The sequence below is a fragment of the Perna viridis genome, chromosome 5 (assembly GCF_037379345.1).
Source record: "Perna viridis isolate PV_CMFRI_1.1 ecotype Kerala chromosome 5, ASM3737934v1, whole genome shotgun sequence".
Taxonomy (NCBI): domain Eukaryota; kingdom Metazoa; phylum Mollusca; class Bivalvia; order Mytilida; family Mytilidae; genus Perna; species Perna viridis.
Genome location: NC_142449.1, coordinates 21,515,995 through 21,538,055, shown reverse-complemented (window position 1 = coordinate 21,538,055; position 22,061 = coordinate 21,515,995). Strand labels below are relative to the sequence as shown.

At 31.4% G+C, this 22,061-nt stretch overlaps 1 protein-coding gene and 1 long non-coding RNA gene across 15 annotated transcripts in view; one reads left to right on the top strand and one right to left on the bottom strand.

Moving 5' to 3' along the window:
• The window catches only part of LOC148616491 (uncharacterized), a 140,087-nt gene extending 118,983 nt beyond the window's left edge, over positions 1 to 21,104 (bottom strand). For 7 of the 14 annotated variants that reach the window (XM_088583575.1, XM_088583582.1, XM_088583584.1 and 4 more), the window contains exons 1-2: positions 12,527 to 12,682; positions 4,869 to 4,983 (exon numbers count right to left, since the gene is read on the bottom strand). In XM_088583575.1, the coding sequence (XP_088439701.1) occupies positions 4,869 to 4,916 (48 nt within the window). In that variant the 5' untranslated portion in view covers positions 4,917 to 4,983; positions 12,527 to 12,682. Of the gene's footprint in view, positions 1 to 4,868; positions 4,984 to 12,526; positions 12,686 to 14,527; positions 14,666 to 14,899; positions 15,056 to 21,013 lie in introns of those variants that run through there. The other 7 variants (XM_088583580.1, XM_088583579.1, XM_088583586.1 and 4 more) reach the window with 5 other exon arrangements.
• LOC148616492 (uncharacterized) lies at positions 1,390 to 8,317 on the top strand. The gene is made up of 3 exons (XR_015922226.1): positions 1,390 to 1,452; positions 5,071 to 5,240; positions 8,171 to 8,317. It is a non-coding gene; the product is annotated as an uncharacterized LOC148616492 (long non-coding RNA).
• Positions 21,105 to 22,061: the final 957 nt, after the last annotated feature.

Sequence of the window (22,061 nt, the reverse complement as noted above, 5' to 3'; positions counted from 1 at the left end):
ACTGCAAGTTGCAGATTTATATATCTCCACATGCTTTTATCAAGGAGAAATTTTTCAGAACATTTGCTTCTTTGTAGGTTTAAAAGATACATGTGAAGTCTCTTTTTCATACTTGCATGTGGAGGTAACTTAATTGTGCATTTTAAAACTACCAAGAGTCTACCTCATTTTCAATTAAATTAAAATATTTTCACATGAAAATTGTGATGTCACAGTAGTGTCTATTCATTTTTACAGAGTAAAACTTATTCTCAACTTTTTTTGTTGATAATGCAATCTTTTAAATACACATATTTATACCACTGCAAAAAAATTGCAGCTGTTTATTGGTATGGTGCTCTTGGTTTCCTTGTAGTCAATAGTCACTTGGTCTTTGTGTGATAGCTTTTGTTGTGGTAGACAAAACTGTTACGAATTTTTAAACGATTTTACTTGCCAATATCGGCAGGTTACGATATAATTTGGAGTTTGTGGCCCCCATCGTTTTAGAATAAGGCGCCAAAAAGGGTTAAAATAGGTGTTGTATTGAAACCCATGTAGAATGTTTATTTTTCTTTTGATTTTTGTTTTTCTATTTATTTTGTTCCATATTAATTCTGGTAAACAAATTATCAAATTTGATGCCTTATGGATTGTTTTAAAGTTCAAAGGGAATACACTAAAAAGTCTGCTTTCAAAAACTTTTTTCAATTGGATTCCTAATGAAAATATCCTGCCTGTGTTTATCAATCTGATTTCAGATATTACTTGGTGTTTTTTGAGTTATGAAGGACCACAGTCCAAAAAATCGAAAACTAATATTGGGTCCCCAACTGTTCAGAGCTTGATTACTACAGTCGTACCATGCTGCACTCCTTGAAGCTTTTTATTTCTGTTGAAGAAGTGTGCCTTACATTTTGTATTTTTATTTTGGACCAAAAAGATTTCTTTAACATATTTTAATCTGAAAAAGTTTCAGAGATTCTAAAAATAAAGCTGAGGGCAAGTCCACATCTCACTTTGTTTTGTGTCCCATATCTCAGGGTAAACAATGAAAACAATAATTTCTTAAGTCAGTCATTTGGGGTGTGTTTTGGATTTTACCAGGATGTAATGCCTAAAATTTAGCCTGTAATTCATATAATGCAGAAAAAAATTTTTAAACTTAGGATGTGATGACAGTTTTTGTAGAAAAACCAATTTCTTACCAACATATCACAAATTTTGAAGTATTTAAAGTAAGTAACGAGCAAAAAGTTAACATTCAGTTAAGTTTGTAAAGTTTCCAATCCACTTTCTTAAATTAACACAGTGAAATGTTTTCACACAGATTTTGAGCTTTTTTGACAATAAAATAAGAATCTATCATAATAAACAAGTCCATTGATAACACTTATCTCCCTTTATAATGATCTATCTTGTACAAACTGATATATCCTGATAGGAGAGAACTGTCTGGGAATAATAATCAAGGTAGGCATCAAAAGACAAGGATGTCTATGAGAAAATGACCTAAGCCACTGGGAGGGGAGATAATCTTTGTATCCAGAGATATCCTGATAGGAGGTCTCAGTATCATATTAATTTTCCCATAGACTTCTATAGTGAAGTGCATATTTTTAGGATTTTTAAAAAAATATGTAAATTGATTCAATAAAACTTTCACTTATGTAGCATTTCTAAGGACATGTGAAAAAATAATTTCCCGCAAAGAAAATAGGGTGAGTCCACGAAGATCGGACAGACAAGTAGTCTCGAACTATAAATAGCCATTTTCCCTACTTTCACTTTCGTTTTGCACTCACCAAACCAACCTTTTCAGTGGAACATTTTTATGATATTATGTTAGATTTTCTTTTAAAAAAAGTTCTTCATCTTACAGTGTGATGTTTGCTCTATTTTATAAGTCATTGTTCATATCTTTTGACAAAATATTAGTTTGTAGAGAGGCAAAAAGAAAATGCACTATATTTTTATAGCATCCATGTTTTGACGTACACCTGCTCAGGGATATGCAATACGATACTGGTACCTATTACTAATAAACATTTAAATATAATCATAAAAGTTGTTGTTTTTCTGCTAGATTATTCATTTTCATACTGAAAATTCAGAACATCATTGCCCTGCTATAAACATGAGTTTTCTATTAAAATTTTTATACAGGTACCCTATTCCAGGCATGAGACTAATATCTCAGTGTTAGCCAGAAAATATTACTTTTGATAAAAAGCTGCTGCATTAGTCAAGCTAAGCAAATTTGTGGTTTATTCTGACATGGTAGATACATGAGCTGTACTATGAGTTCCAAATCATTATTTAATCCCCACTTGTGATTTCCATATATGGAAATATTAATATTCGAACCTCCTTTTTTGTCTTTAACTCAAGGGAGCCTCTTGTTTAAAGTAAAGTATAATGACTGGTACAACCAACTGTTTTAAACTATAGATATGGTCATTTCAATTATAATAAATCCAAAAAAAATTATACCAATATCATAGTTTTAAAAAAATATAGCTTTTCATATGCAGAAAATACAGATTTTAAGCCATTTTGGTACCCCAGGCAGATACAAAAGGACCTCAATATGACAGGAAAAGGACTTTTTCTTTAAAACAGATAGCTATGATGCAAGAAAAATAGTTTATTGGTATAAATATTATAATAACAACTGTCTGCTTTAGATACTTTTTGAAAAAAATCAGTTTTTATATGAAAAAACACCTTTATTTTTCTTGCCGCATTAGAATCTGTCCATTTGAACCACTAAAAAAAGTCCACTAAAAAATTGGCTGTTGACTTTTGTGCCATTTCTGTGTTTAAATCAACCACACAGTTATATGGCAACTCATTTTAGCTATTTATTTGAAAGAAAAACAAAAAATAAAAAAAATATTCATTTTTTCATATATAAGAGGCAATGTATGGAAAATGACTATTTTCAAGTCCTAACCACATACTTAAAATGTGTTGTAACTTGAAAACTATCCTTTATGCAGGAGTATTACTTGCTTTAGGTTACATGAATATAGATATGCTCATCATAAACAGTCAAGATAATAATTTTATTGAACTGATATTATACAAATTCATGAAAACAAAATGCATTTCCAAATATGGTAAAGATTAACCATAAATGCAAAAAACCAGAGCTACCATAAAAAATCAGGTTCAAAAGTTGGCTAATTCATCTTAAAAGTGTTACCTGCATTGGGGTACTACTTTTTCAGCTGGTAAAAACCACTTGCTGAATATCCAACTTTACTTGAAAAACTGGCTTACTAGGTCTCAGTATCGTATTAATTTTCCCATAGACTTCTATAGTGAAGTGCATATTTTTAGGATTTTTTAAAAAATATGTAAATTGATTCAATAAAACTTTCACTTATGAAGCATTTCTAAGGACATGTGAAAAAATAATTTCCCGCAAAGAAAATAGGGTGAGTCCACGAAGATCGGACAGAAAAGTAGTCTCGAACTATAAATAGCCATTTTCCCTACTTTCACTTTCGTTTTGTACTCATCAAACCAACCTTTTCAGTGGAACATTTTTATGATATTATGTTAGATTTTCTTTTAAAAAAGTTCTTCATCTTACAGTGTGATGTTTGCTCTATTTTATAAGTCATTGTTCATATCTTTTGACAAAATATTAGTTTGTAGAGAGGCAAAAAGAAAATGCACTATATTTTTATAGCATCCATGTTTTGACGTACACCTGCTCAGGGATATGCAATACGATACTGGTACCAGGAGAGAGGTTTCTGGGTATATAATCAAGGGAAGCATTTAAAGAAAGGGGATGTCCATGAGACAATTAACCAAGCCATTTACTGGCAGGGGATATAATCCTTGTATATCCTGAGATATCCTGATAAGAGGTCTCAGTATCATATTAATTTTCCCATAGACTTCTAAAGTGAAGTGCATATTTTAAGGATTTTTAAAAAAAAATATGTAAATTGATTCAATAAAACTTTCACTAATGCAGCATTTCTAAGGACATGTGAAAAAATAATTTCCCGCAAAGAAAATAGGGTGAGTCCACAAAGATCGGACAGAAAAGTAGTCTTGAACTATAAATAGCCATTTTCTCTACTTTCACTTTTGTTTTGCACTCATCAAACCAACCTTTTCAGATGAACATTTTTATGTCATTACGTTAGATTTTCTTTTAAAAAAGTTTGTCATCTTATAGTGTGATGTTTGCTCTATTTTATATGTCATTGTACATATCTTTTGACATAACATTAGTTTGTAGAGGGGCAAAAAGAAAATGCACTATATTTTTATAGCATCCATGTTTTGACATAAACCTGCTCAGTAATATGCAATGCGATACTGGTACCAAGAAAGAGGTGTCTGCATGAGAAAGATAATCAAGGGAAAAATTAAAAGAAAAGGGTGAAACTGTCCATGAGATAATGATACCCTGCAATTAGGAGGGAAGATAATTTTATTTTTCTGAAGAAAAAAAATCATGTGTATGTAAATTGCTCTTAGTATGTTCTTAAAATACCAATAATTGCTATGGTTTTTTATCCATCTATTGACCCATTTATCAAACCAGATAGACTGAAAAAATGCTTATATTTTGTAATAAAAAAAGGGTGATAATAAAAATGCAATACTTTGGTACATATGTGGTCATGAACAAGAACTCAAGCCTACCTATATTTTTTTTGCCTTTAGTGAATGAAAATGTACCAAATAAAATATAGCTTTTACTAAGGAGTTACAACAATATTTGTTGTTGAAGTACATCAAATCATGCATTTACTTACCGACAAAACTGTACTAGATACAATGCACATGTACACAAAACTCTACTATATACAATGCACATGTAGACAAAACTCTACTATATACAATGCACATGTACTTACATTAGGAAATCCATTATAGTAACGTGGAAGTCCCCCTAGGCTTGTCATCGTTCTAATTTTCCATCCATATTATTGAGATAGAATAGTGGCTGAACTGTGTTTACCATCTTTTCATCTGTAATACATATTGATATTCATACAAATCTATATAATAGCCCTTTACAGGAGTAATGTAATCCTTCCATGCATCTTTAATTTACAGATATTTTAGCCAGGGCAAAATCCAGATGAGAATAGCAACATTCATCTAACATCAACAGTTTCTATATAAAAGTAGGGCATTAAAGGAACATCAAGTGATAGATACCCCACACATAATGGTGAAAAAAGGGGGATAGCAAAATTTTCGAAATGAGTCAAAAACACAAGTAGGTTAGTATAATTTGAAAAAGTTCATATTATTTACTTCAGTACCAAGTTTTATGATGATCTGAACCAATTTTTGTATAAATAATCTGCAATACAAATCTACATAAAACCTCAATGATGACAGACAGACAGACAGACAGGCAGAATGCTCATTACTGTAGCTGAGCAACTGAATGATGATACACAGACAGACAGAAGGAATCAACAAGCCCATTACTGTGGCTTGGCAACTGAATGATGATACATGGACAGTTTACAAAGGAATCTACATGCCTATTACTGTGGATGAGCATAAAAATTCGTAAAACTTCAAAATAACAGAAGATCTCTGAAAATTTTGGCACATGTATGCTGACATATTAGATTATTTAATATTTTTTCCAACAAGAGGGAGTTTCTTATGCTAAGATGAGCATGAGGAACTCCCGCGAGTTGAAAAAATATTTAAATAACCTGTTTATTGCTGTTTTGCTAGTTTTGTTTTATTTTCAGTTTTCTTGACCTAAACATGTAAGTTTATAAGCGCTGCAAAATTTCCTTTCGGGACTATTTTTCAGCAATGTGCTATGTGATGTTACGTATGTTGTGCAGCTGTGATACACATTTTTTTTTTAAATCTGTTAACTATGGCAGTTGCGTTTCAAATTTGTGGAATAATTTTGGGATTTATTCATACTAATCGAGTAAGTTACTGTATTTAATCATTTTCCATTGTTGACTAGAAAATATTGCCACAAATTAGCCATTATGTCATACACAGTAAACAAACAGACGGTTATTTGGGTCATCAAATATTCCTACGCTGTTGCTTGTATGTCACGCGGGGACATAGAAACTAGCTATAATTTTCATTCTCACTCAACTGGCATGAGATTGAAAATTTTTGTATAGCAAGATCAAAGGGATTTTAAACAAAATAGCGATAATCTAATTTATAGTTACCAAAATTCTACTAAGTTCTACTCATTTGAAAGAATATTAAATCATTTGAATTATACCCTCATATTTGCTCCAAGTTGTATGTTTCTAAAAAGAGAAAACAGCCATAGACTTCTCTCTGTTACAAAGGTGACATGTTTAAGAATAGAAAACTGGCTTCAGTTACTAAGTTTTTTCATAGCAACTGCACTAAAAATTCCGCCAACTTATTGCCTGAAGGTTAAATGGAATGACACAATCTCAATTTTTACCAACCATTACTTTAAATTATACCCTAAATTACTTAATAGTAAAATACACATGGAACCTTCATGTTACAATTTGCAACTTATAAATTCCTTATTGGCCTACTACTATCATAATGATGTAAAAAAATCTTGACAGTTTTTACAATAACTTCTACCTTAATCCACTTGTTTTGGGAATACAGATTTAATTATCACTGCAGACTGTTGATAAAATACTCTGAAATTTCCATAGACATAAGTGCTATGAGCAATGGCTAAAATGAAATTAAAGTTTCCCATGGTATTGAATGCTGAACTGAACAATGTCATAAAATTATCAATTAGTTTCAGCATGTTTAAGCTTTTTTCCTGCTTGATTACATAATTTCTATGTTTGAAAGGGATAATGATCAGTCTCTTGTTGCTTATAAAGGAGCAAATATGAAAGTGAAAGTAAAAAGAAATTAGTTTTGATTTCTTATTCATCTGCATATTCTTTTTGTGTAATAATGGGGCTACTTCATATAAAATAAGTTATTTCTAAAAGTACATCATATCTATTACATGGAGCATCTTACTCAGGCATTTTGCAAGTTTGTATGAATACATGTATATCTTTTACAAGCAAGTAGTTTATCTATTAACATTTTTACATGTATGCATTAATTTGAAAAGAAATTTTGACATAAATTTATAAAATACATCTGTTTGTGGTAAGCTGATGAGCATGCTCAATATATACAACCCCAAGGTAGGGCATGGGTAACACGAAAGAATTTTCCTCGCAGAAGAGTATATTGAGCATGCTCCATGCACATTCAACTATCCCACTGTTAGCACAAAATGGTCAATAACAACAACAATAATTGAAAAAGACCCCTTAAAGCTGTCAAGGTGGATAAATGGCAGAAAAAAAGCTTGCACGGAAATGTATAAAGAATTTCAACTTTTACAAACAACCCTGAAAATGTTTGATGATCCCCAATACCCAATAGTCTTTGTAGAAATATGAAGCCATTTAAGATATGCGGTAAGTATTTTTTTTCCACAAATCAATTATTGGACACAGGAACTAATTCACCACCATTTAGACCAATTACAGGTAACCTATGTTTAACATTGAAATTTATAAGTATGCTCATTAAAAACTTTTGAATAAGATTAAAAAAAAAAAACACCAATTGAGCAGACATATTACATATGATCTACCTCTAAGAACTCTACTTTATTATACATACATGTATATTGTTATAAATTCTATATACAAGACCAGACATAAGCTATTTCTATTTCAAGAAGTTATGGCCTTGACCTTGAACTCACTTACACTGAATAAAACACACACACACAAAAACAAAGAATATTTACCATTTAAAAGCCATTATCCTTAATAAAAATGATTCCTTAGAACTGAGAAGATGTCTCAAAAATCACTTGACAGATGATGATTGTCTCTGTGTAAATTGAGTAAAATCTACTCACAGTCATATCATGGTTTTATCTCATGAAACAAAAGTTGAACTCCTCTAGGGCTTTAAAAGCTATGATGTGATCAACTATACTATCATACCCGTCTTAAATGAATCTTCATTAAGCTGGAAAGTGGTCTAAACCCAAGAGAGGTCCCTTTATACAAGTTTCAATAAGTTACCAAACACATGTTTGAATTGCTTAATCTTAAAAGAGCTTTGGTTTGGACATGTTTCAATAAATATGACAAAGTCTTGTTTTAAGTTGCTAATACTGTTGTAATTCTTGTAATTTCAGTACCGTACATTAGTATATAATAAGGATAATTATATATTACTACACCACTTTATGCTGCTGATTAGTGCCGTAGAACTGTCAATTCTAGCTTCATACGAGATCAAAATGTACCTCTTAAATACCATATGTGTACGTTTGTTCTATGTGTATACGAGTGAGAAGTTTACATTAAAAGATGAAATGATCGGTTAGCATTGAATTTTCTTAAATATAGCTGAGAAATGCCCTGTCTCCAAGTTGTTGTCATTGAGAATAATTTGGGTCATTACAGTTCCGAAGTTACCCAATTTTCAATAGAGCATATCGCAGCTTGAAGTTTACCAATTTTAGCCTATTGATGAACTGTTGAATTACAAAACAAATTTCAAATTTCAAACTTCAAAAATCAGTACATTCAAAACATTACAGCACAAGCTTTTTAAAACTGACATAACCTTTGAAATGTTCTAAAATGTGAAGTATATTTTCGAAAAAGGAATACACTTATTTTGCTAGTAATGTACAAGTGTACAATGTGTCAAAAGATGTGAATTGGAAAAAAATGAAATGTATACATGAATGTATATTATCAATCGACCTAAAATCTTCAAGCTTCAGCTCAATAAAATTTGTGATTTTTTAAATTCTGAACCAAGTCCATACACATATTCATGCCAGGGTTTATGATGAAAATGAGAAAATCATTGATTGATTGAGAATTAAGTTTAGTGGAGAATTGAATGAAAGCATGCCAAAATCAGTGGCATAGAATATTTGACAATTAGTGACTTTGAAGACTTTGAGTTTTTGATTTTTAAACTCTATTTCTTCTGGCCTGAATGTCTCCCTTGAACTAGGAAGTATTTCAGATCTAAAAAATGGAAGACATCTTGTTTCAATCTTTGTTCTCCCTCCTTAAATGTGTTGATCCTATAATACAATAACCAGGGGCGGATCCACACTTTGAAAAGGAGGGTTGCCAGCCAAGGTTCCTCAGAAAAAAGCCTGAATGCTAGAACATTATTTACCATTAATTGTCAATTTTTCACTTGTAAATAATAAATATCCAATAAAAAAAGGAAGGACGCAAACCCCCTGGTCCCCCCTTGGAACTGCCACTGATAACACTACATATATGCTTACAGTAAAAACACAATTTTCCTTTGAACTCTGCCAATACCAACATTGGGTAATATGAAATTCTAGTCTTAGATTTAATCCACAAATCACATCAGATAATAATCTCAAGAACTCACAGTTCAACATCCAAAGAATGTTCAATAAAATACAAAATAATGAAAGAAAACACAATTCTTTGATCTTATTATCAGTGTCTTCATCAAGTCTTTTACAATTAACAAAGAGACTCACCACCTCCTATTGTGTCACTTCCACCAGTAGCTAAAATCCATTTTCAGAATTTAGTAAGTGAAAAAAGGATAAATAACATAGTTACTAAATATGTTTAGCAATTAAGGGTATATCTGATCAATTCCTAAACAAAACATCCATTACACTAATTGGCCTAATCCACTACATGTAATTACTACAGGTCATACTATAAGCTGGCCTAATTTATATGACCTAACCACTGCACTTCATCAGCCAAAGTCAATACTGTTCTCACCCAAATTCTACCATCCACAGTAGTACAGTGGAACAAGTCAAATCCAACACATTATAACCAAAAAACTATGGTGGATTATATATGATGTTGGAATACACATGATGAAAAGCATTGCAGATGAACATAATTGATAGAAACAATTTTAGAACCAGCATGTGTCAGTTTATACAGGATATGGAAAACTAGTGAGGGATTACACAGTTTCCACTGTATTGACAAGTCAAATCATTAGCCTTACTATTAGCGATACTGTCATATCTCTATTCAGCTGATTAAGTGAACAACTTCCCAAACAATAGCAGATATCAACAAACAATGCTCCATAATTAGTTTCCAAAGTTGATCATTGAGTTGATATTTTATAGTTCCGACTCATAAATCAAATCATTTGTAATTGATTTCAGCTTCAAACTTGCCTTTGTAGATGTTAAAATTCAATAAGTTGGAAACTTGCAGACAGAGTATTTTTACAAAACACTTTGATCTGGAAAACAGCTTCATTTTCATCTAATACAAAACTAAAAAGAAATATATCAAAACTAACAATAAATACCCCAAATCTTATGGCTTGAATGAACCATTAGGCATTTAAAAAACAGAAATGTTCTATCACTAATACGAACTTTGTAGAACCAAAATACTCGTAGAAGGGCGATATGTCCAAGAACACCTTACACATGTACCTAGCAATAATTCCAAGTTTAGGCAAATTCATACCTAACTTTCTTATCATACTTATTGTTCCTAGTCAGTGGTTTTGATGAAAAGACAGTCAGATTATAACTACATTGAGAGAAACTTTTAAATAGGTTTTCCCCAAAAAATAATCACACATATTCAAGTGAGGGAAAATCAACAAATGTTTGAAGTTTGAATATTACAACATAAAACACCTGAGATTTGTGTGAAATAGGAAGTTCAAATCCTTCCAATGTTTTAAATAGTTGCAGCTGGGAGAAGTAGCTTTAGTTAATCAACATTACTTCTTTCATCACTCTCTAATACCAGAAGAACATTTGGTGGTTGATAAGAAAATTAAAAAAATCCAGTACAAATCTATTTCCAGTGAATGTTACAATGTTAGATAGACCTCCAACCTAGGAACCTGTTTTACTGTTTCAAATGGTAGAACATGTATCATGCACTGATAACCAATACCTTGAGACTGTAATATAAGGTTATGAGCTTAGCTTTATTACTTCTAAGAGACTGACAGCTAATCAATGTTTCAAGGTCAATTTACAATGTCCTTTACTTACAGTATTTAAAGGTCACTGAAATTAAAAAAAATTATATTGAAAAACTATAACTTTTACAAATGCTTTTTTTATGTTACAGCAAGAAAAATAGTTAATCTCAGGGGTTAGAATTTATGAAATGAAAATCACCTGATGAAGTTCTTGAAGTAAGAACTGAGAGGATTTTAATTTTAAATGCTTCAATGCAGTTCATCAGGTAAAGGTAAGAACACTTTCTCTCCTGAAGTAAACTGTTTTACTCACTTTAATTCTAGGAAATTTAACTGTGCTATAACATACTTAACAACTGTAAACCTGATGATAAGGATTTATTGAATATCAACATTTTTCAACTTTTAGGGATGCAATGCTAATGAGAAGTTGCACCTATAGAAAATAAGAGAAATTTTGACACTTGTACAACAGAAAAAAAAGACAGAACTGGCAGGTCTAATAAACAGATCTACTTATCTACCCATTACTGCAGTCAGGAAAACACACTTTCTCTACTAACCTCTATTTCAGGGCAATAAATGATAATACTTGTCTGGTCAAGTGTTGACAACAGCCCAACCCATGCAAATTGGATGCATATATTCTTTTCAAAAACCCTTCCAATACCAATTATAACAGTTGCAAAATCAGTTCAAAGTCTACAAGTTTTCACCACATCAACAGCACTATGGTGATCTATGGAAGACATGATGGGCCAAAAGGTTGCCATGAAGTAGCAAAAATTTATTATCCTTAGTTTTGCGGGGAAACATGTGGATTGGACATGAATGCCCCTACTCACTAGGTTAACATGAAATTGTTGTATTGACACAAGTCGTGCTAAATCAATGCATCAAATTACAATACATCTCAAGATTGAGGTGTCCAAATCTAAATTTCACTACAAAATATTTATGGAGCAATGCCTGTCTTTATACCAACAAAACTGGATTTACAGTCTGTGTGTGAATGATAATCCAAATTTACCTAGGTCTGTATGTATCCCATGATTCAATTTTAAAGTTTTGCAAAACCTTGGACTATAAGCATACAAGACTCAAATGATCATGAAGCTTGATGCATGTGAACAAAATAATTATCACTTCCTAAAATATAAACATATAGCAGATAATCTTCACATAATTTAACAGTCTGTCTAATATTGCCAAAATAAATTCTGCAAAATAAATACTCTGAGCTCAGGTAACTAGCCCACCACTTATAATCTACTAAAATAAAAATCAGCACAATTTTTGGCACTTTCTTGCCTAAATATCACAAAATTAACCCCTATACAGTAACATAATACTTTCATGGGCCTACTCTGATAATACAAAGCAGGGCACAAATGTTTTATTTTTAAGTACAGCTCTGCCTTAAAACATTTTTTATCAATATCCAACCACCTAAATTACCATGAGATAAAGATATGTATCCCTTTTATATCGGACAAACTTGGTGGTAAATTTTCCAATTACTTTGGTCCAAACAAATAATAAAGATGAAGGTACTACATACCTGCTATTGCATTTTTCCAGTTAAATGTAGCATACAATCCAAAGCATATTTAGTCCTATTACAATAGAGAATAGTGCTCCAACTTCACAATCCCATTAAAATAATATAATAATGGGAGTATATAGTGTTACACAGACACAGAGAATGCTGTGGGTCAGTGCAGGTTGATTGAAGCAGTGGTGGGAAAACTACTTCTAAAATAAATTGTAGCTTATTTTTGATTGATGCATGCCTGAAATTAAAAGTACTGCAATGTTTTATCTTGGCAGAATTATTAATGAAATTGTAGATAAAGATTTTTTATATAAAAGTTTTTTTGTTTACCATTAATGCTGTTTTATCTTAAATATTGATAAAAAGAGTAAATGATGTGAAGTGATGTTTAGTAAACTAACAGCAAATGTACAACAAACACCTCCATGTCTGTTTGATAGGCAGTTTAAGCCGTTGATTAATTTTAGCCAGATTTCTAAGGTGCTAGCTAATAGAAGAATGGCTTATATGATGGCAGATCATCCTACACTGACCCAGTCTTTCTGATTTTATGCTGTAGCATGCATCTGTAGAGGAGCAGAGACTATCAATTTCAATGTCTTGGCAATGAATACTGTAAATACTGTAATCATAGAGATTTTGACATATGAGTTAAAAATTGTGATTTTAGTTTTTGCAAATTTGAAGAAAATGAAGAGTAAAAAGTTCCATGATGTTAATGTTATCATTGCGATTTTAAGTCACTCACATTTTTCGCAATATATTCTGAATTTTAAGAAATCAAGTGGATTAAATCCATGAACCCATACACCCTATGACCCTTTCAACATAAAAATCTTTTTATGGAAAAATCATTTTGTACATAAAAAAGTCATTATTTTGTTGTTGTTATGTCAATATTCTCTCTTTTTTCATAATAAAGTCTTGCCAAAAAATTTTTCTTCTCCAGCACTGATTTCTTTTAGGATTTTCTGGTGAATCCATGTGCACTTATCTTGACTCAAAAAATTATAAAATAAGTTTTTGGGAAAGTTAATTACCGGTAATTGCTAGAACTACTTACACGTTCTGTCTTATTCAAAATTGCTTCGGGGGACTTATTTTTAAAATGGGGGAAAGTGCTACAATACCCTCACACAACAGGTTTACATTTTATTATTTATTTGAAAAACTGAAGAAACATTTACAAACCAACTTCACAAGAATCTGGTGTGAAATGACTGATTGGGAGACGAGAAATTTTACAAAATATCAATGATGCCTTGCTTATTAAAAACTATGAAATAGTATGCCTTCTAGAAGGTCAATAACATACCATACATGTATTCCATGTTAAAAAAAAATATGATCTAACTTTCATAGAGTATGGATAGGTTTAAGAGACAGACAGACTGACAGAAATTAAGATGAAAAATTCATTGTTAATACATTGTATGCCTCTCAGATACCAATAGTTTTGATAACCAATACTTTAAGCAGAATATCTAAATTTATTCTTCTGCTTTACTTTTTTAAATCCAAATCGTAAGTACAGGTATCATTATTCATATCATTGTTAGCTTATGTGCATAAATTTACCTTGTATCATAAAGCAAATATAATAATCCCACTAACAACCCAAAACAAATGTACATCAATATATCAAAGAAGAGGTTAACCTCAGTTTTATCGTGACTTCTTAAGAACTTAAATTTTATATGTTTAGTGATTTTAAGATTCTAAAGTACTTGTAGAATTACATTAGATTTAAAAACAATACAGTTATTATACTATTGAGTCATAGTAACAATTATTGTTGTCATACTAAGCTTGTCTAATATGCTCAAATATTTCATTAACTTTCTCACGACATTTTCAACTACAGACAAATAGTTGGTATTTATTACAAGCCCAAAATCAATTGTGAACGCTTAGGTTTTTATCAAATATTGGAAACTAAAAATCCCCAAATATGTGTAAAACTTTTTCTATCTCCTAACTTCTAAAATATTCAAAACTTTCACTTACCCACTTTAATCAAACAAAAGATACAAATCCTGTCACACAAGAAATTTCTTATCTACCACAACGATAACAGTTTTATTAAACATTAAAAACCACCTGAGATTAAGGTTGCAAAAATATTTCTAAACTGTTTTCCTGTATAAAATCAATATTTCGTTCTCACAAAATTGAAGGAATTTCACTACAAAACACTTATAAATATGAAAAAGTTTTCCAAGTAACGAAGTAAGTTCAAGAATACTGAAATTTTATCAAATAATTCCTTTATCAAATAATTCCCTCTTCTCTACCAGTAAGTCTTTCAGCCTTAAAATTTGTCATAATACACGTCCATTTCACTGTCAGATTTGTCAATCATTCCTGAAATCAACTGACCATTCTACTGACTAATCTAAGTGCTTGTCCATCTCATTAAACAATATGTCCATCTTCATCACTAAAAGCAATACACATCCAGTAGAGAGTTTATTAATTGATGATAATTGGTTTACTATCAAACCTCTGCATCCTGCCATAGGAGAGGAGATAGGTAGAGACAGTCTAATTATTTTTTATAGACATCTTATCAAATGAGGGCATGTAGGAGGGAAAAACTATCATACCAAACAGAAAATAAGTGGATATATTAAATTCAGCATGTAAAAAGGAAAAGTTATCAAACTAGACAGAAAAAAGAGGGTATCAAATGAAACCATGTAGAGTGAAAAAAACTTAAAACCTACAGAACTCAAAACATAGGTGCCATGTACTTGGACTTTGAACATGTTAAATCTTAAGTTGGATTATCTCCCTTTTAAGCATTCAACATAATTACCCTTCTTACACATCTTCATATGATATATACCCTTTGTATTGAGTATTGTCAAAAATCTATTAAACAGTGCAAGTGGAGTTACACTTACATGGCACGTGGTCAGGGCAAAAGGCAAACATCATGATTACCATATACCCTATACAAAAGTCTGAATCACTCAACTGGAAAGTCAATATAATTTCTTAAAAGGGAACAAAAACTAAATCATTTATGGAGGTCTCTTCTTACATCATTCCAGGAAATATATGTGTGGAAGGTATTTTAAAATAAAAGATGTATATCCCAGTAAAAAGGAATATGAATGTCAAAGGGCAAAGGGCAAAGGGGAAACCAGACTGGAATGGTGATAATACAGGTTTAGGTTTAATGACTAGACAAGTAAATTACACACGCACAACAAAGAACATGAAATAACTTAAATCACACACAGATAAAAAAAAATGAATGAGCAACTCAGATTCCACTAAAAACTGGGAGCAAAGATCAGGTGCACCTGTAGGAAAATTATCAGGAGTTGGAAAGTCAAAAGGAGAAATGGTGAAATATCCAGGAAAATTTGAGGAGCACGTCCAAAAGGAAACCATCTAAATTGGAGTGCATAAAAAAGTAGAAAATTAGAAATGGGTATTACCAGTATCACTTATCAATAGGTAGAAGGGGAGACAAGATTAAAAGCACAAGATAGTAAATTATCTTTTATAGACATTTTATCAAAGTATTGAGCATTAAAGAGTAAAAATATCCATAAACATGTCAGGAATTGGAAAAAGTTTCACCTACTGTTGTTGATGTGGAGATGTTAGTGAGAATTTATAGACATTTTAACAAAAGAGGGCATGCGAAAAGTGGGATACTAGTAACTATTGGACAGGAGAGATAATACATCGAAAGGCAAAAATTAGGTAAACTTCTTGATTGTAATGCAACAGAATGTGCTGTTAAGCATTCAATAAGATAAGAAGGTTCAAGGTTCCAAACATAATGAGGGTGAAAAGGGGAGTGACCTATCCATAAGTAAAATGTTCAGACAGAATCCAAATCTAAATGAGTCATACCAAATACAGGTTATTCTTTCTAAGACCTTTGAGGATCATCATTACCATTATTTTATATGGTTAGAAAAGTCAGATGAACATTGCTTTGTTTTAAATGACATATTGGACTTTAGAGTAGGATTTAAAACTTACAAGAAAACAGAAAGCACCTACAGTTGCACAGACTAAATTAGGTCACGCAGGAACTCGTGTCTTGAAATTTTTATTTCAGTCACAGTGTTACAATTTGTGTAAAACTGTATATTAAATTCAAGTACTCACGTTAGATACAAACCAACACCAGCCAAACTTCAATCAATGTTTCGTGTACCATTTATACACTACCTATATGGACTTACCACTACTCAATTTACTTAGGAATGTTACAATTTTAATATCATTTAATCTTGTTTAACCATTTAAGTTCATAATGCACAGAAATGCTACCATAAATTTTTTCACTTAGATACTGTAATATGTATGTCACAACAAGTTTTTCACACATGGTAGCAGATAATAAGAAGTATAATTTAATTTAATCTAGTTATATAAGGTATAATAGTTTAAGCATGATTCCTCATATGAAAATTTAAATTTCAAAAACAAAATGTTAATCCTAATTCAAGCATGCATAACTTCTCACGGGTGCTGTAAGGGGTGTTGCCATAGTTGCTTAAGTTTTCAGGATGTAACAAATGATAAATGGAACTGTAGGCATCAAGCATCATGGGGTCTGGGGACTGGACCGTGAGTGGGTCAGTGCAGAGCCCTGGTAAGGATTCAGGGGGGACAAAGCTCCCTGGCTGAAAAACTGATTTAATATAACGAGAATGGATATGGTGAATATATTTTGAAACACCATAAGATAGCTGTTATATCTTTATATTGATTCAGACTTGAGAGAATCTTTCAATTCACTGGTTTTACCCTAGTCCAAAATTTCAAAAGAAAATTGAGATTAAAGCCAGAATACAGAATATTTTTGTTAGGGCTCTGTACCATTACCTCAACGTTATGGTGAACTTGCCCTCCATTGAAGTTCCATGGGTCGCCTCTAACTATTTATTTGGTCCTGGCTGGGTACACACTAATTAGACAACTTTTGAAGGACAAATATGATACTTCCTGACAATTTGTTATGAACCAACTATTTCTCACAAGTTAAATATATAAAGGAACAAATTTTGCAATCTGTTTAAGAGAGCTCAAGAAATGACAGAAACTCAAAAGATACAAAGTGACTCTATCCAGAAAGTTCTAAAATATGCATAGAAACATTTTTTTGTATATGAAAAGTATGTGTGGGCACTGGCTTTCAGCTACCGTTGACGTCAACCCCTTGGTGTCAGAATTTTTTAATGATTCAATCTCATTTCAGTATGACTTACCAGTTTGTGAAGCTGATACATAAGCTCAGAACTTTTGGTACCAAGTCAGATTGAGTGACGTGTATGCCCCTTTAAGTTAGTATGTCAATAATCTAGTAAGAAACGTCAGACTAATATAAGACAAAGTCTACTCCATTAATCAAAGATTCTTGCCATAAATGTATGAAATATCTAACATTGGACAACATACTAAATTCAATCAATCAATCTAAAAATGTATGTATTGTAAATGTATGGATAAATTATAAGTAAACACTTAAAATTCAAAATAGTACAAGTTGTAAAACAACAGGAACTGCACAAAAAACTTGAAAATATACTTTCTTTAAAGTTGAAAGTCATGTAACGATATTGGTTTTAGGCAGGTGCATTTCTTTGATGTTTAGTATTATCTCGTTAAAAGATTACCTTTACTCTTGCATCAAAAGGTTCAAAACACAAAACGTTTGGATGAATCAGATTAAGGTGATTTGGGGAATAAATTACATATTGAGTACCATCATATCTAAATATTATGTGGATTCATTATTCATACTTCTATTCATAGGTTCACAGAATTTTAAGTTTGTTGATTTCAAAACAATTTAAATGAATAGTAAGTGAACTGAACAAACACAAGTGTTTCCCATATGTTCACAATTTTCCATTGTCACCAAGAACAGCTCAATGATATTGTTGGAATAGTTTTTTCTTATATTAAAATGGGAGGTCATCTTCGAAGGGTGGCTATTTCAGATTTTCTGAAGATCTTATGGTGTCCTTAGACTTTTTTTAAATCAAGTGACAGGTCTCTACAATTTTTCCCAATGCTTTTAAACAGTGGTAATATGTGATGACAGTAACCTTGAATTTTTCATTTATACCAGTGCAAATCACAGTCTGGGGACCAATTTTTGTCAATCTCCTGAGGATATTGAGGACAAAATAGGACACAAAGAAGATTATAACAATTTAACAATTTTTGGTTAATGTAACCATTTAGGAAAACAGAAGTCAAATCTCATATCTCCCTAAAAATGTTTTCCACATCCTGTTGGTAACAATGAATGCTGAAGTTATGCATTTTCAACCAGTAATAAGAAAACTGTTGTCAAATATTTAACTATAAATTCTAGACTCTTCAGCAACTATATTCAAACTTATGTATAACAAAGCATCACCATGAATTCAACTTTTGCATGAAACTTAGAAAAAACAATACATAAGGTGGTGCACAATGTTACAAGAGAGAGATCTGTTGTATCTTCAGACAGAAATCTGTATACATGTAAACATGTATGTTACATAAGCCTGATAAAGTGAAAATACAGAATAAAAAGTGGTGAAAAGAATTTGAAAAGAAATTGATAACGATGATATGAAATATGACAGCAAAACAGTCTTCAGCCTTTAAATAAAAGCTGTCATTTTAAAGCAACTTTAATTTGTTCTATTAAGTGAAACCTGCCTAAACTGAATCAAACTGGAATGGATGGTCTTTCCTTTTAATATCTATACAATTTAAACCTGTATAAACCAAACACCTATCTAAACGGAACAAAAAGTTCTGTTTACACAGGTTTTAATGTATTTTTAAATAAATCTAAGGTTTAGTTCAATGATAATAATACTATATCACAACATTGCATGAATGTTTACCTATTGATAAAAACTTTTAGAAATAAGTCCATAGAAATGAATGCTCCTGCAACACCAAAAATCAGGTAAACAGGAAGTTTATAGGTGCAGGAAACAAAAAAATATACATGACACTCAACCCATCCTGCGAAAGCTACATGTATATATTAAATTTCATATTCCTCCGATGTATAGTTCCCAAGTTCATGCTGATTAAAATATATGGCATGGGTTTCTTAAAATAAAAAATCTGAAGTTGAGAATTTTTCCTTAAATCTTCAATTTCATATATTCAGAATGGTTGAAATTCCAATTAGAGATTTTCTATGAAACAAGGTACAGAAACATCAAGTTTCAAAGATCTAAATTTGGAATAGTTAAGTAGCACTCCAGCTAAGAATCATGCAAGAATCATGCAAAATGTGATTCATGAGTAAAAAGCCTACATTATTTTTGATATTTTGCCATAGTGAACAGAAATTAACATTCAGTTTTTCATATAATCCATGTTCTTCGGAGATAAAAATTATATAGAATACACTGTAGATTTCAAAATTAAAGGAGATAACTCTGTAAATGACACTCGAATACAATAGAATCTATTGGATTTTCCATGTTGATTATCTTCTAAGAGCAGACAAATTGGAATGAAAAATTACACATTTCATAATAAAGATGCATAAAACAACTTAATTACAAAAATAAAAATGTGTAGCCTTTTTTAGGGTGTATCACATTTTACAGATTTTGCATGATTCTTACAAAGACTACTACTTAAGACTAAGTTTTTACAGTAGATACAAATCCTTCGGCATAGTGCCTCTTGAAGAGTAATCAAGGGAACCAAGGTTATAACAGTAATCAAATCCATCCTTTTTTATCTTTGACATTATAATAAAACCTATACAATACCTTAGATTATACCATTTTACATTTTTTTGCACTTATTTTTTAGAAAAATTAATAAATAAATAAAGGCACAGTAAAATTACCAGTAATAAAATGAAATGCACAGAACACACACAATTTGTTTAAAATAAAACCCACAAAGCATGAAACAAGATACATGTATCTATGAGCCCATGGCTATTAGTTATACAACTACATCAAACTTACTCATAGTCAAATTCTAGTTGTGAAACATAAAGCTTGTGTCAAAATATCATGTGGCTGTAACAAGTGGTTACAGTAAAAAAAGTCATGAAAAAAGTATGACAGACAGATGGACCGACAGTCAAGGGTGAAGCAGAATTACCGCTCCTTCAGAAGGTAGATATACCAATCTGAGTATATATATATATATGAACTGATATATTTCAGTATGACTGTGAATACAACATGCTTAACGCATAAAACACAATTAAGAAGCCCCACATCCTAAATACATTTTGATGAGGTAGAAAGTAGAATGTGTTCATCAATTACCAATAATTGCCAGAAAATCTCCTTTATGCTGACCATTTAATAAATTAATGGTGAAATACTGGCATCATTTATCAAATGAGAAACAGGCAGTAAATAAAACATATGGCTTCCTATAGATAGATGGTTTGAAGAAACCAGGAGTAGAAACTGATAGACAGGAGATTCACATCATTTCTAAAATGTTTAATTAAATATTAGGTAGCATACTTACTATGTTCTTGTGGTTTCAGTCAAGCATGGATTAATCCTCATTACTATCTGCATATATATAATCGTTCATCCATACCAGGAGATGTCATCATACACTATCTGAAATATTCAAATTAATTAGCATACTTTTTTTTAACTTCATTTGTGAATACAGTCTGACTATATAGCTGTAATCATATAGAAAAATGCACAAAAGCCGCAATCCATGTGCTGTAGTTGGGCAGTTATTGGATAAAGGGGAAATACTTGCTAAATGCAAGTAAAATTGAATTTATTTTCCCTTGCTAAAATTTCTTTGTGGAATTCTATACCTTCATAAATAACCCCCAAAAAAAACTTAGATTTGGCTATTGTAAACTTTCAGTACTGGCTAAATTTAGCTAGTTGAAAAAATTCTTAAATATAATCCCTGTAGGGTGTAGGTTAATAGTTCCTTTCAGTTTTCATAGTATTTTTTTTTATTTCCAGCATGATACCATGTGTCTATCAAAAGACAGTGGCTTAATAAATGACAATAACTGTTTAAGATACTAGAGCAGAAGAGACTATATGAAATATTATCTTGCAGCCAGCAGTTACTATTTTTTTTTGTGCATATATGTCTATCATGGCAAATTCACAGTACACCATGATGTATCCTGTCTACAAGTACAGGCATATACAGTGCACCCTCGCTATACCACATCTCTTTAATGGCTGTCCCTCTTATATCGCCACACATTTCCAAAATTACTATAGTTTCTATATAAATGTTTCCTCGATCTATCGCCACCCTCACATATCACCAAAATATGGCCTAGTCCCAAAGGTGGCAATATATCAGAAGTGGGGGGTGCACTATAAAGTATCTGGGTATAATATTACAATTTTCGTGTGGCGCAGGAAGGAAATTATGCATTTGCTTTTCTATTTTTTAAAACTGTCCTAATCAATTAGAACAAACGCATTGTTGCTTTCTGGAAACAGATTTGCAGAGACAAGTTTTTTTGTTTAAGAAAATGACTACTGTATTTTCTGATGTAATATGACCTTAACAAGATACAAATTGA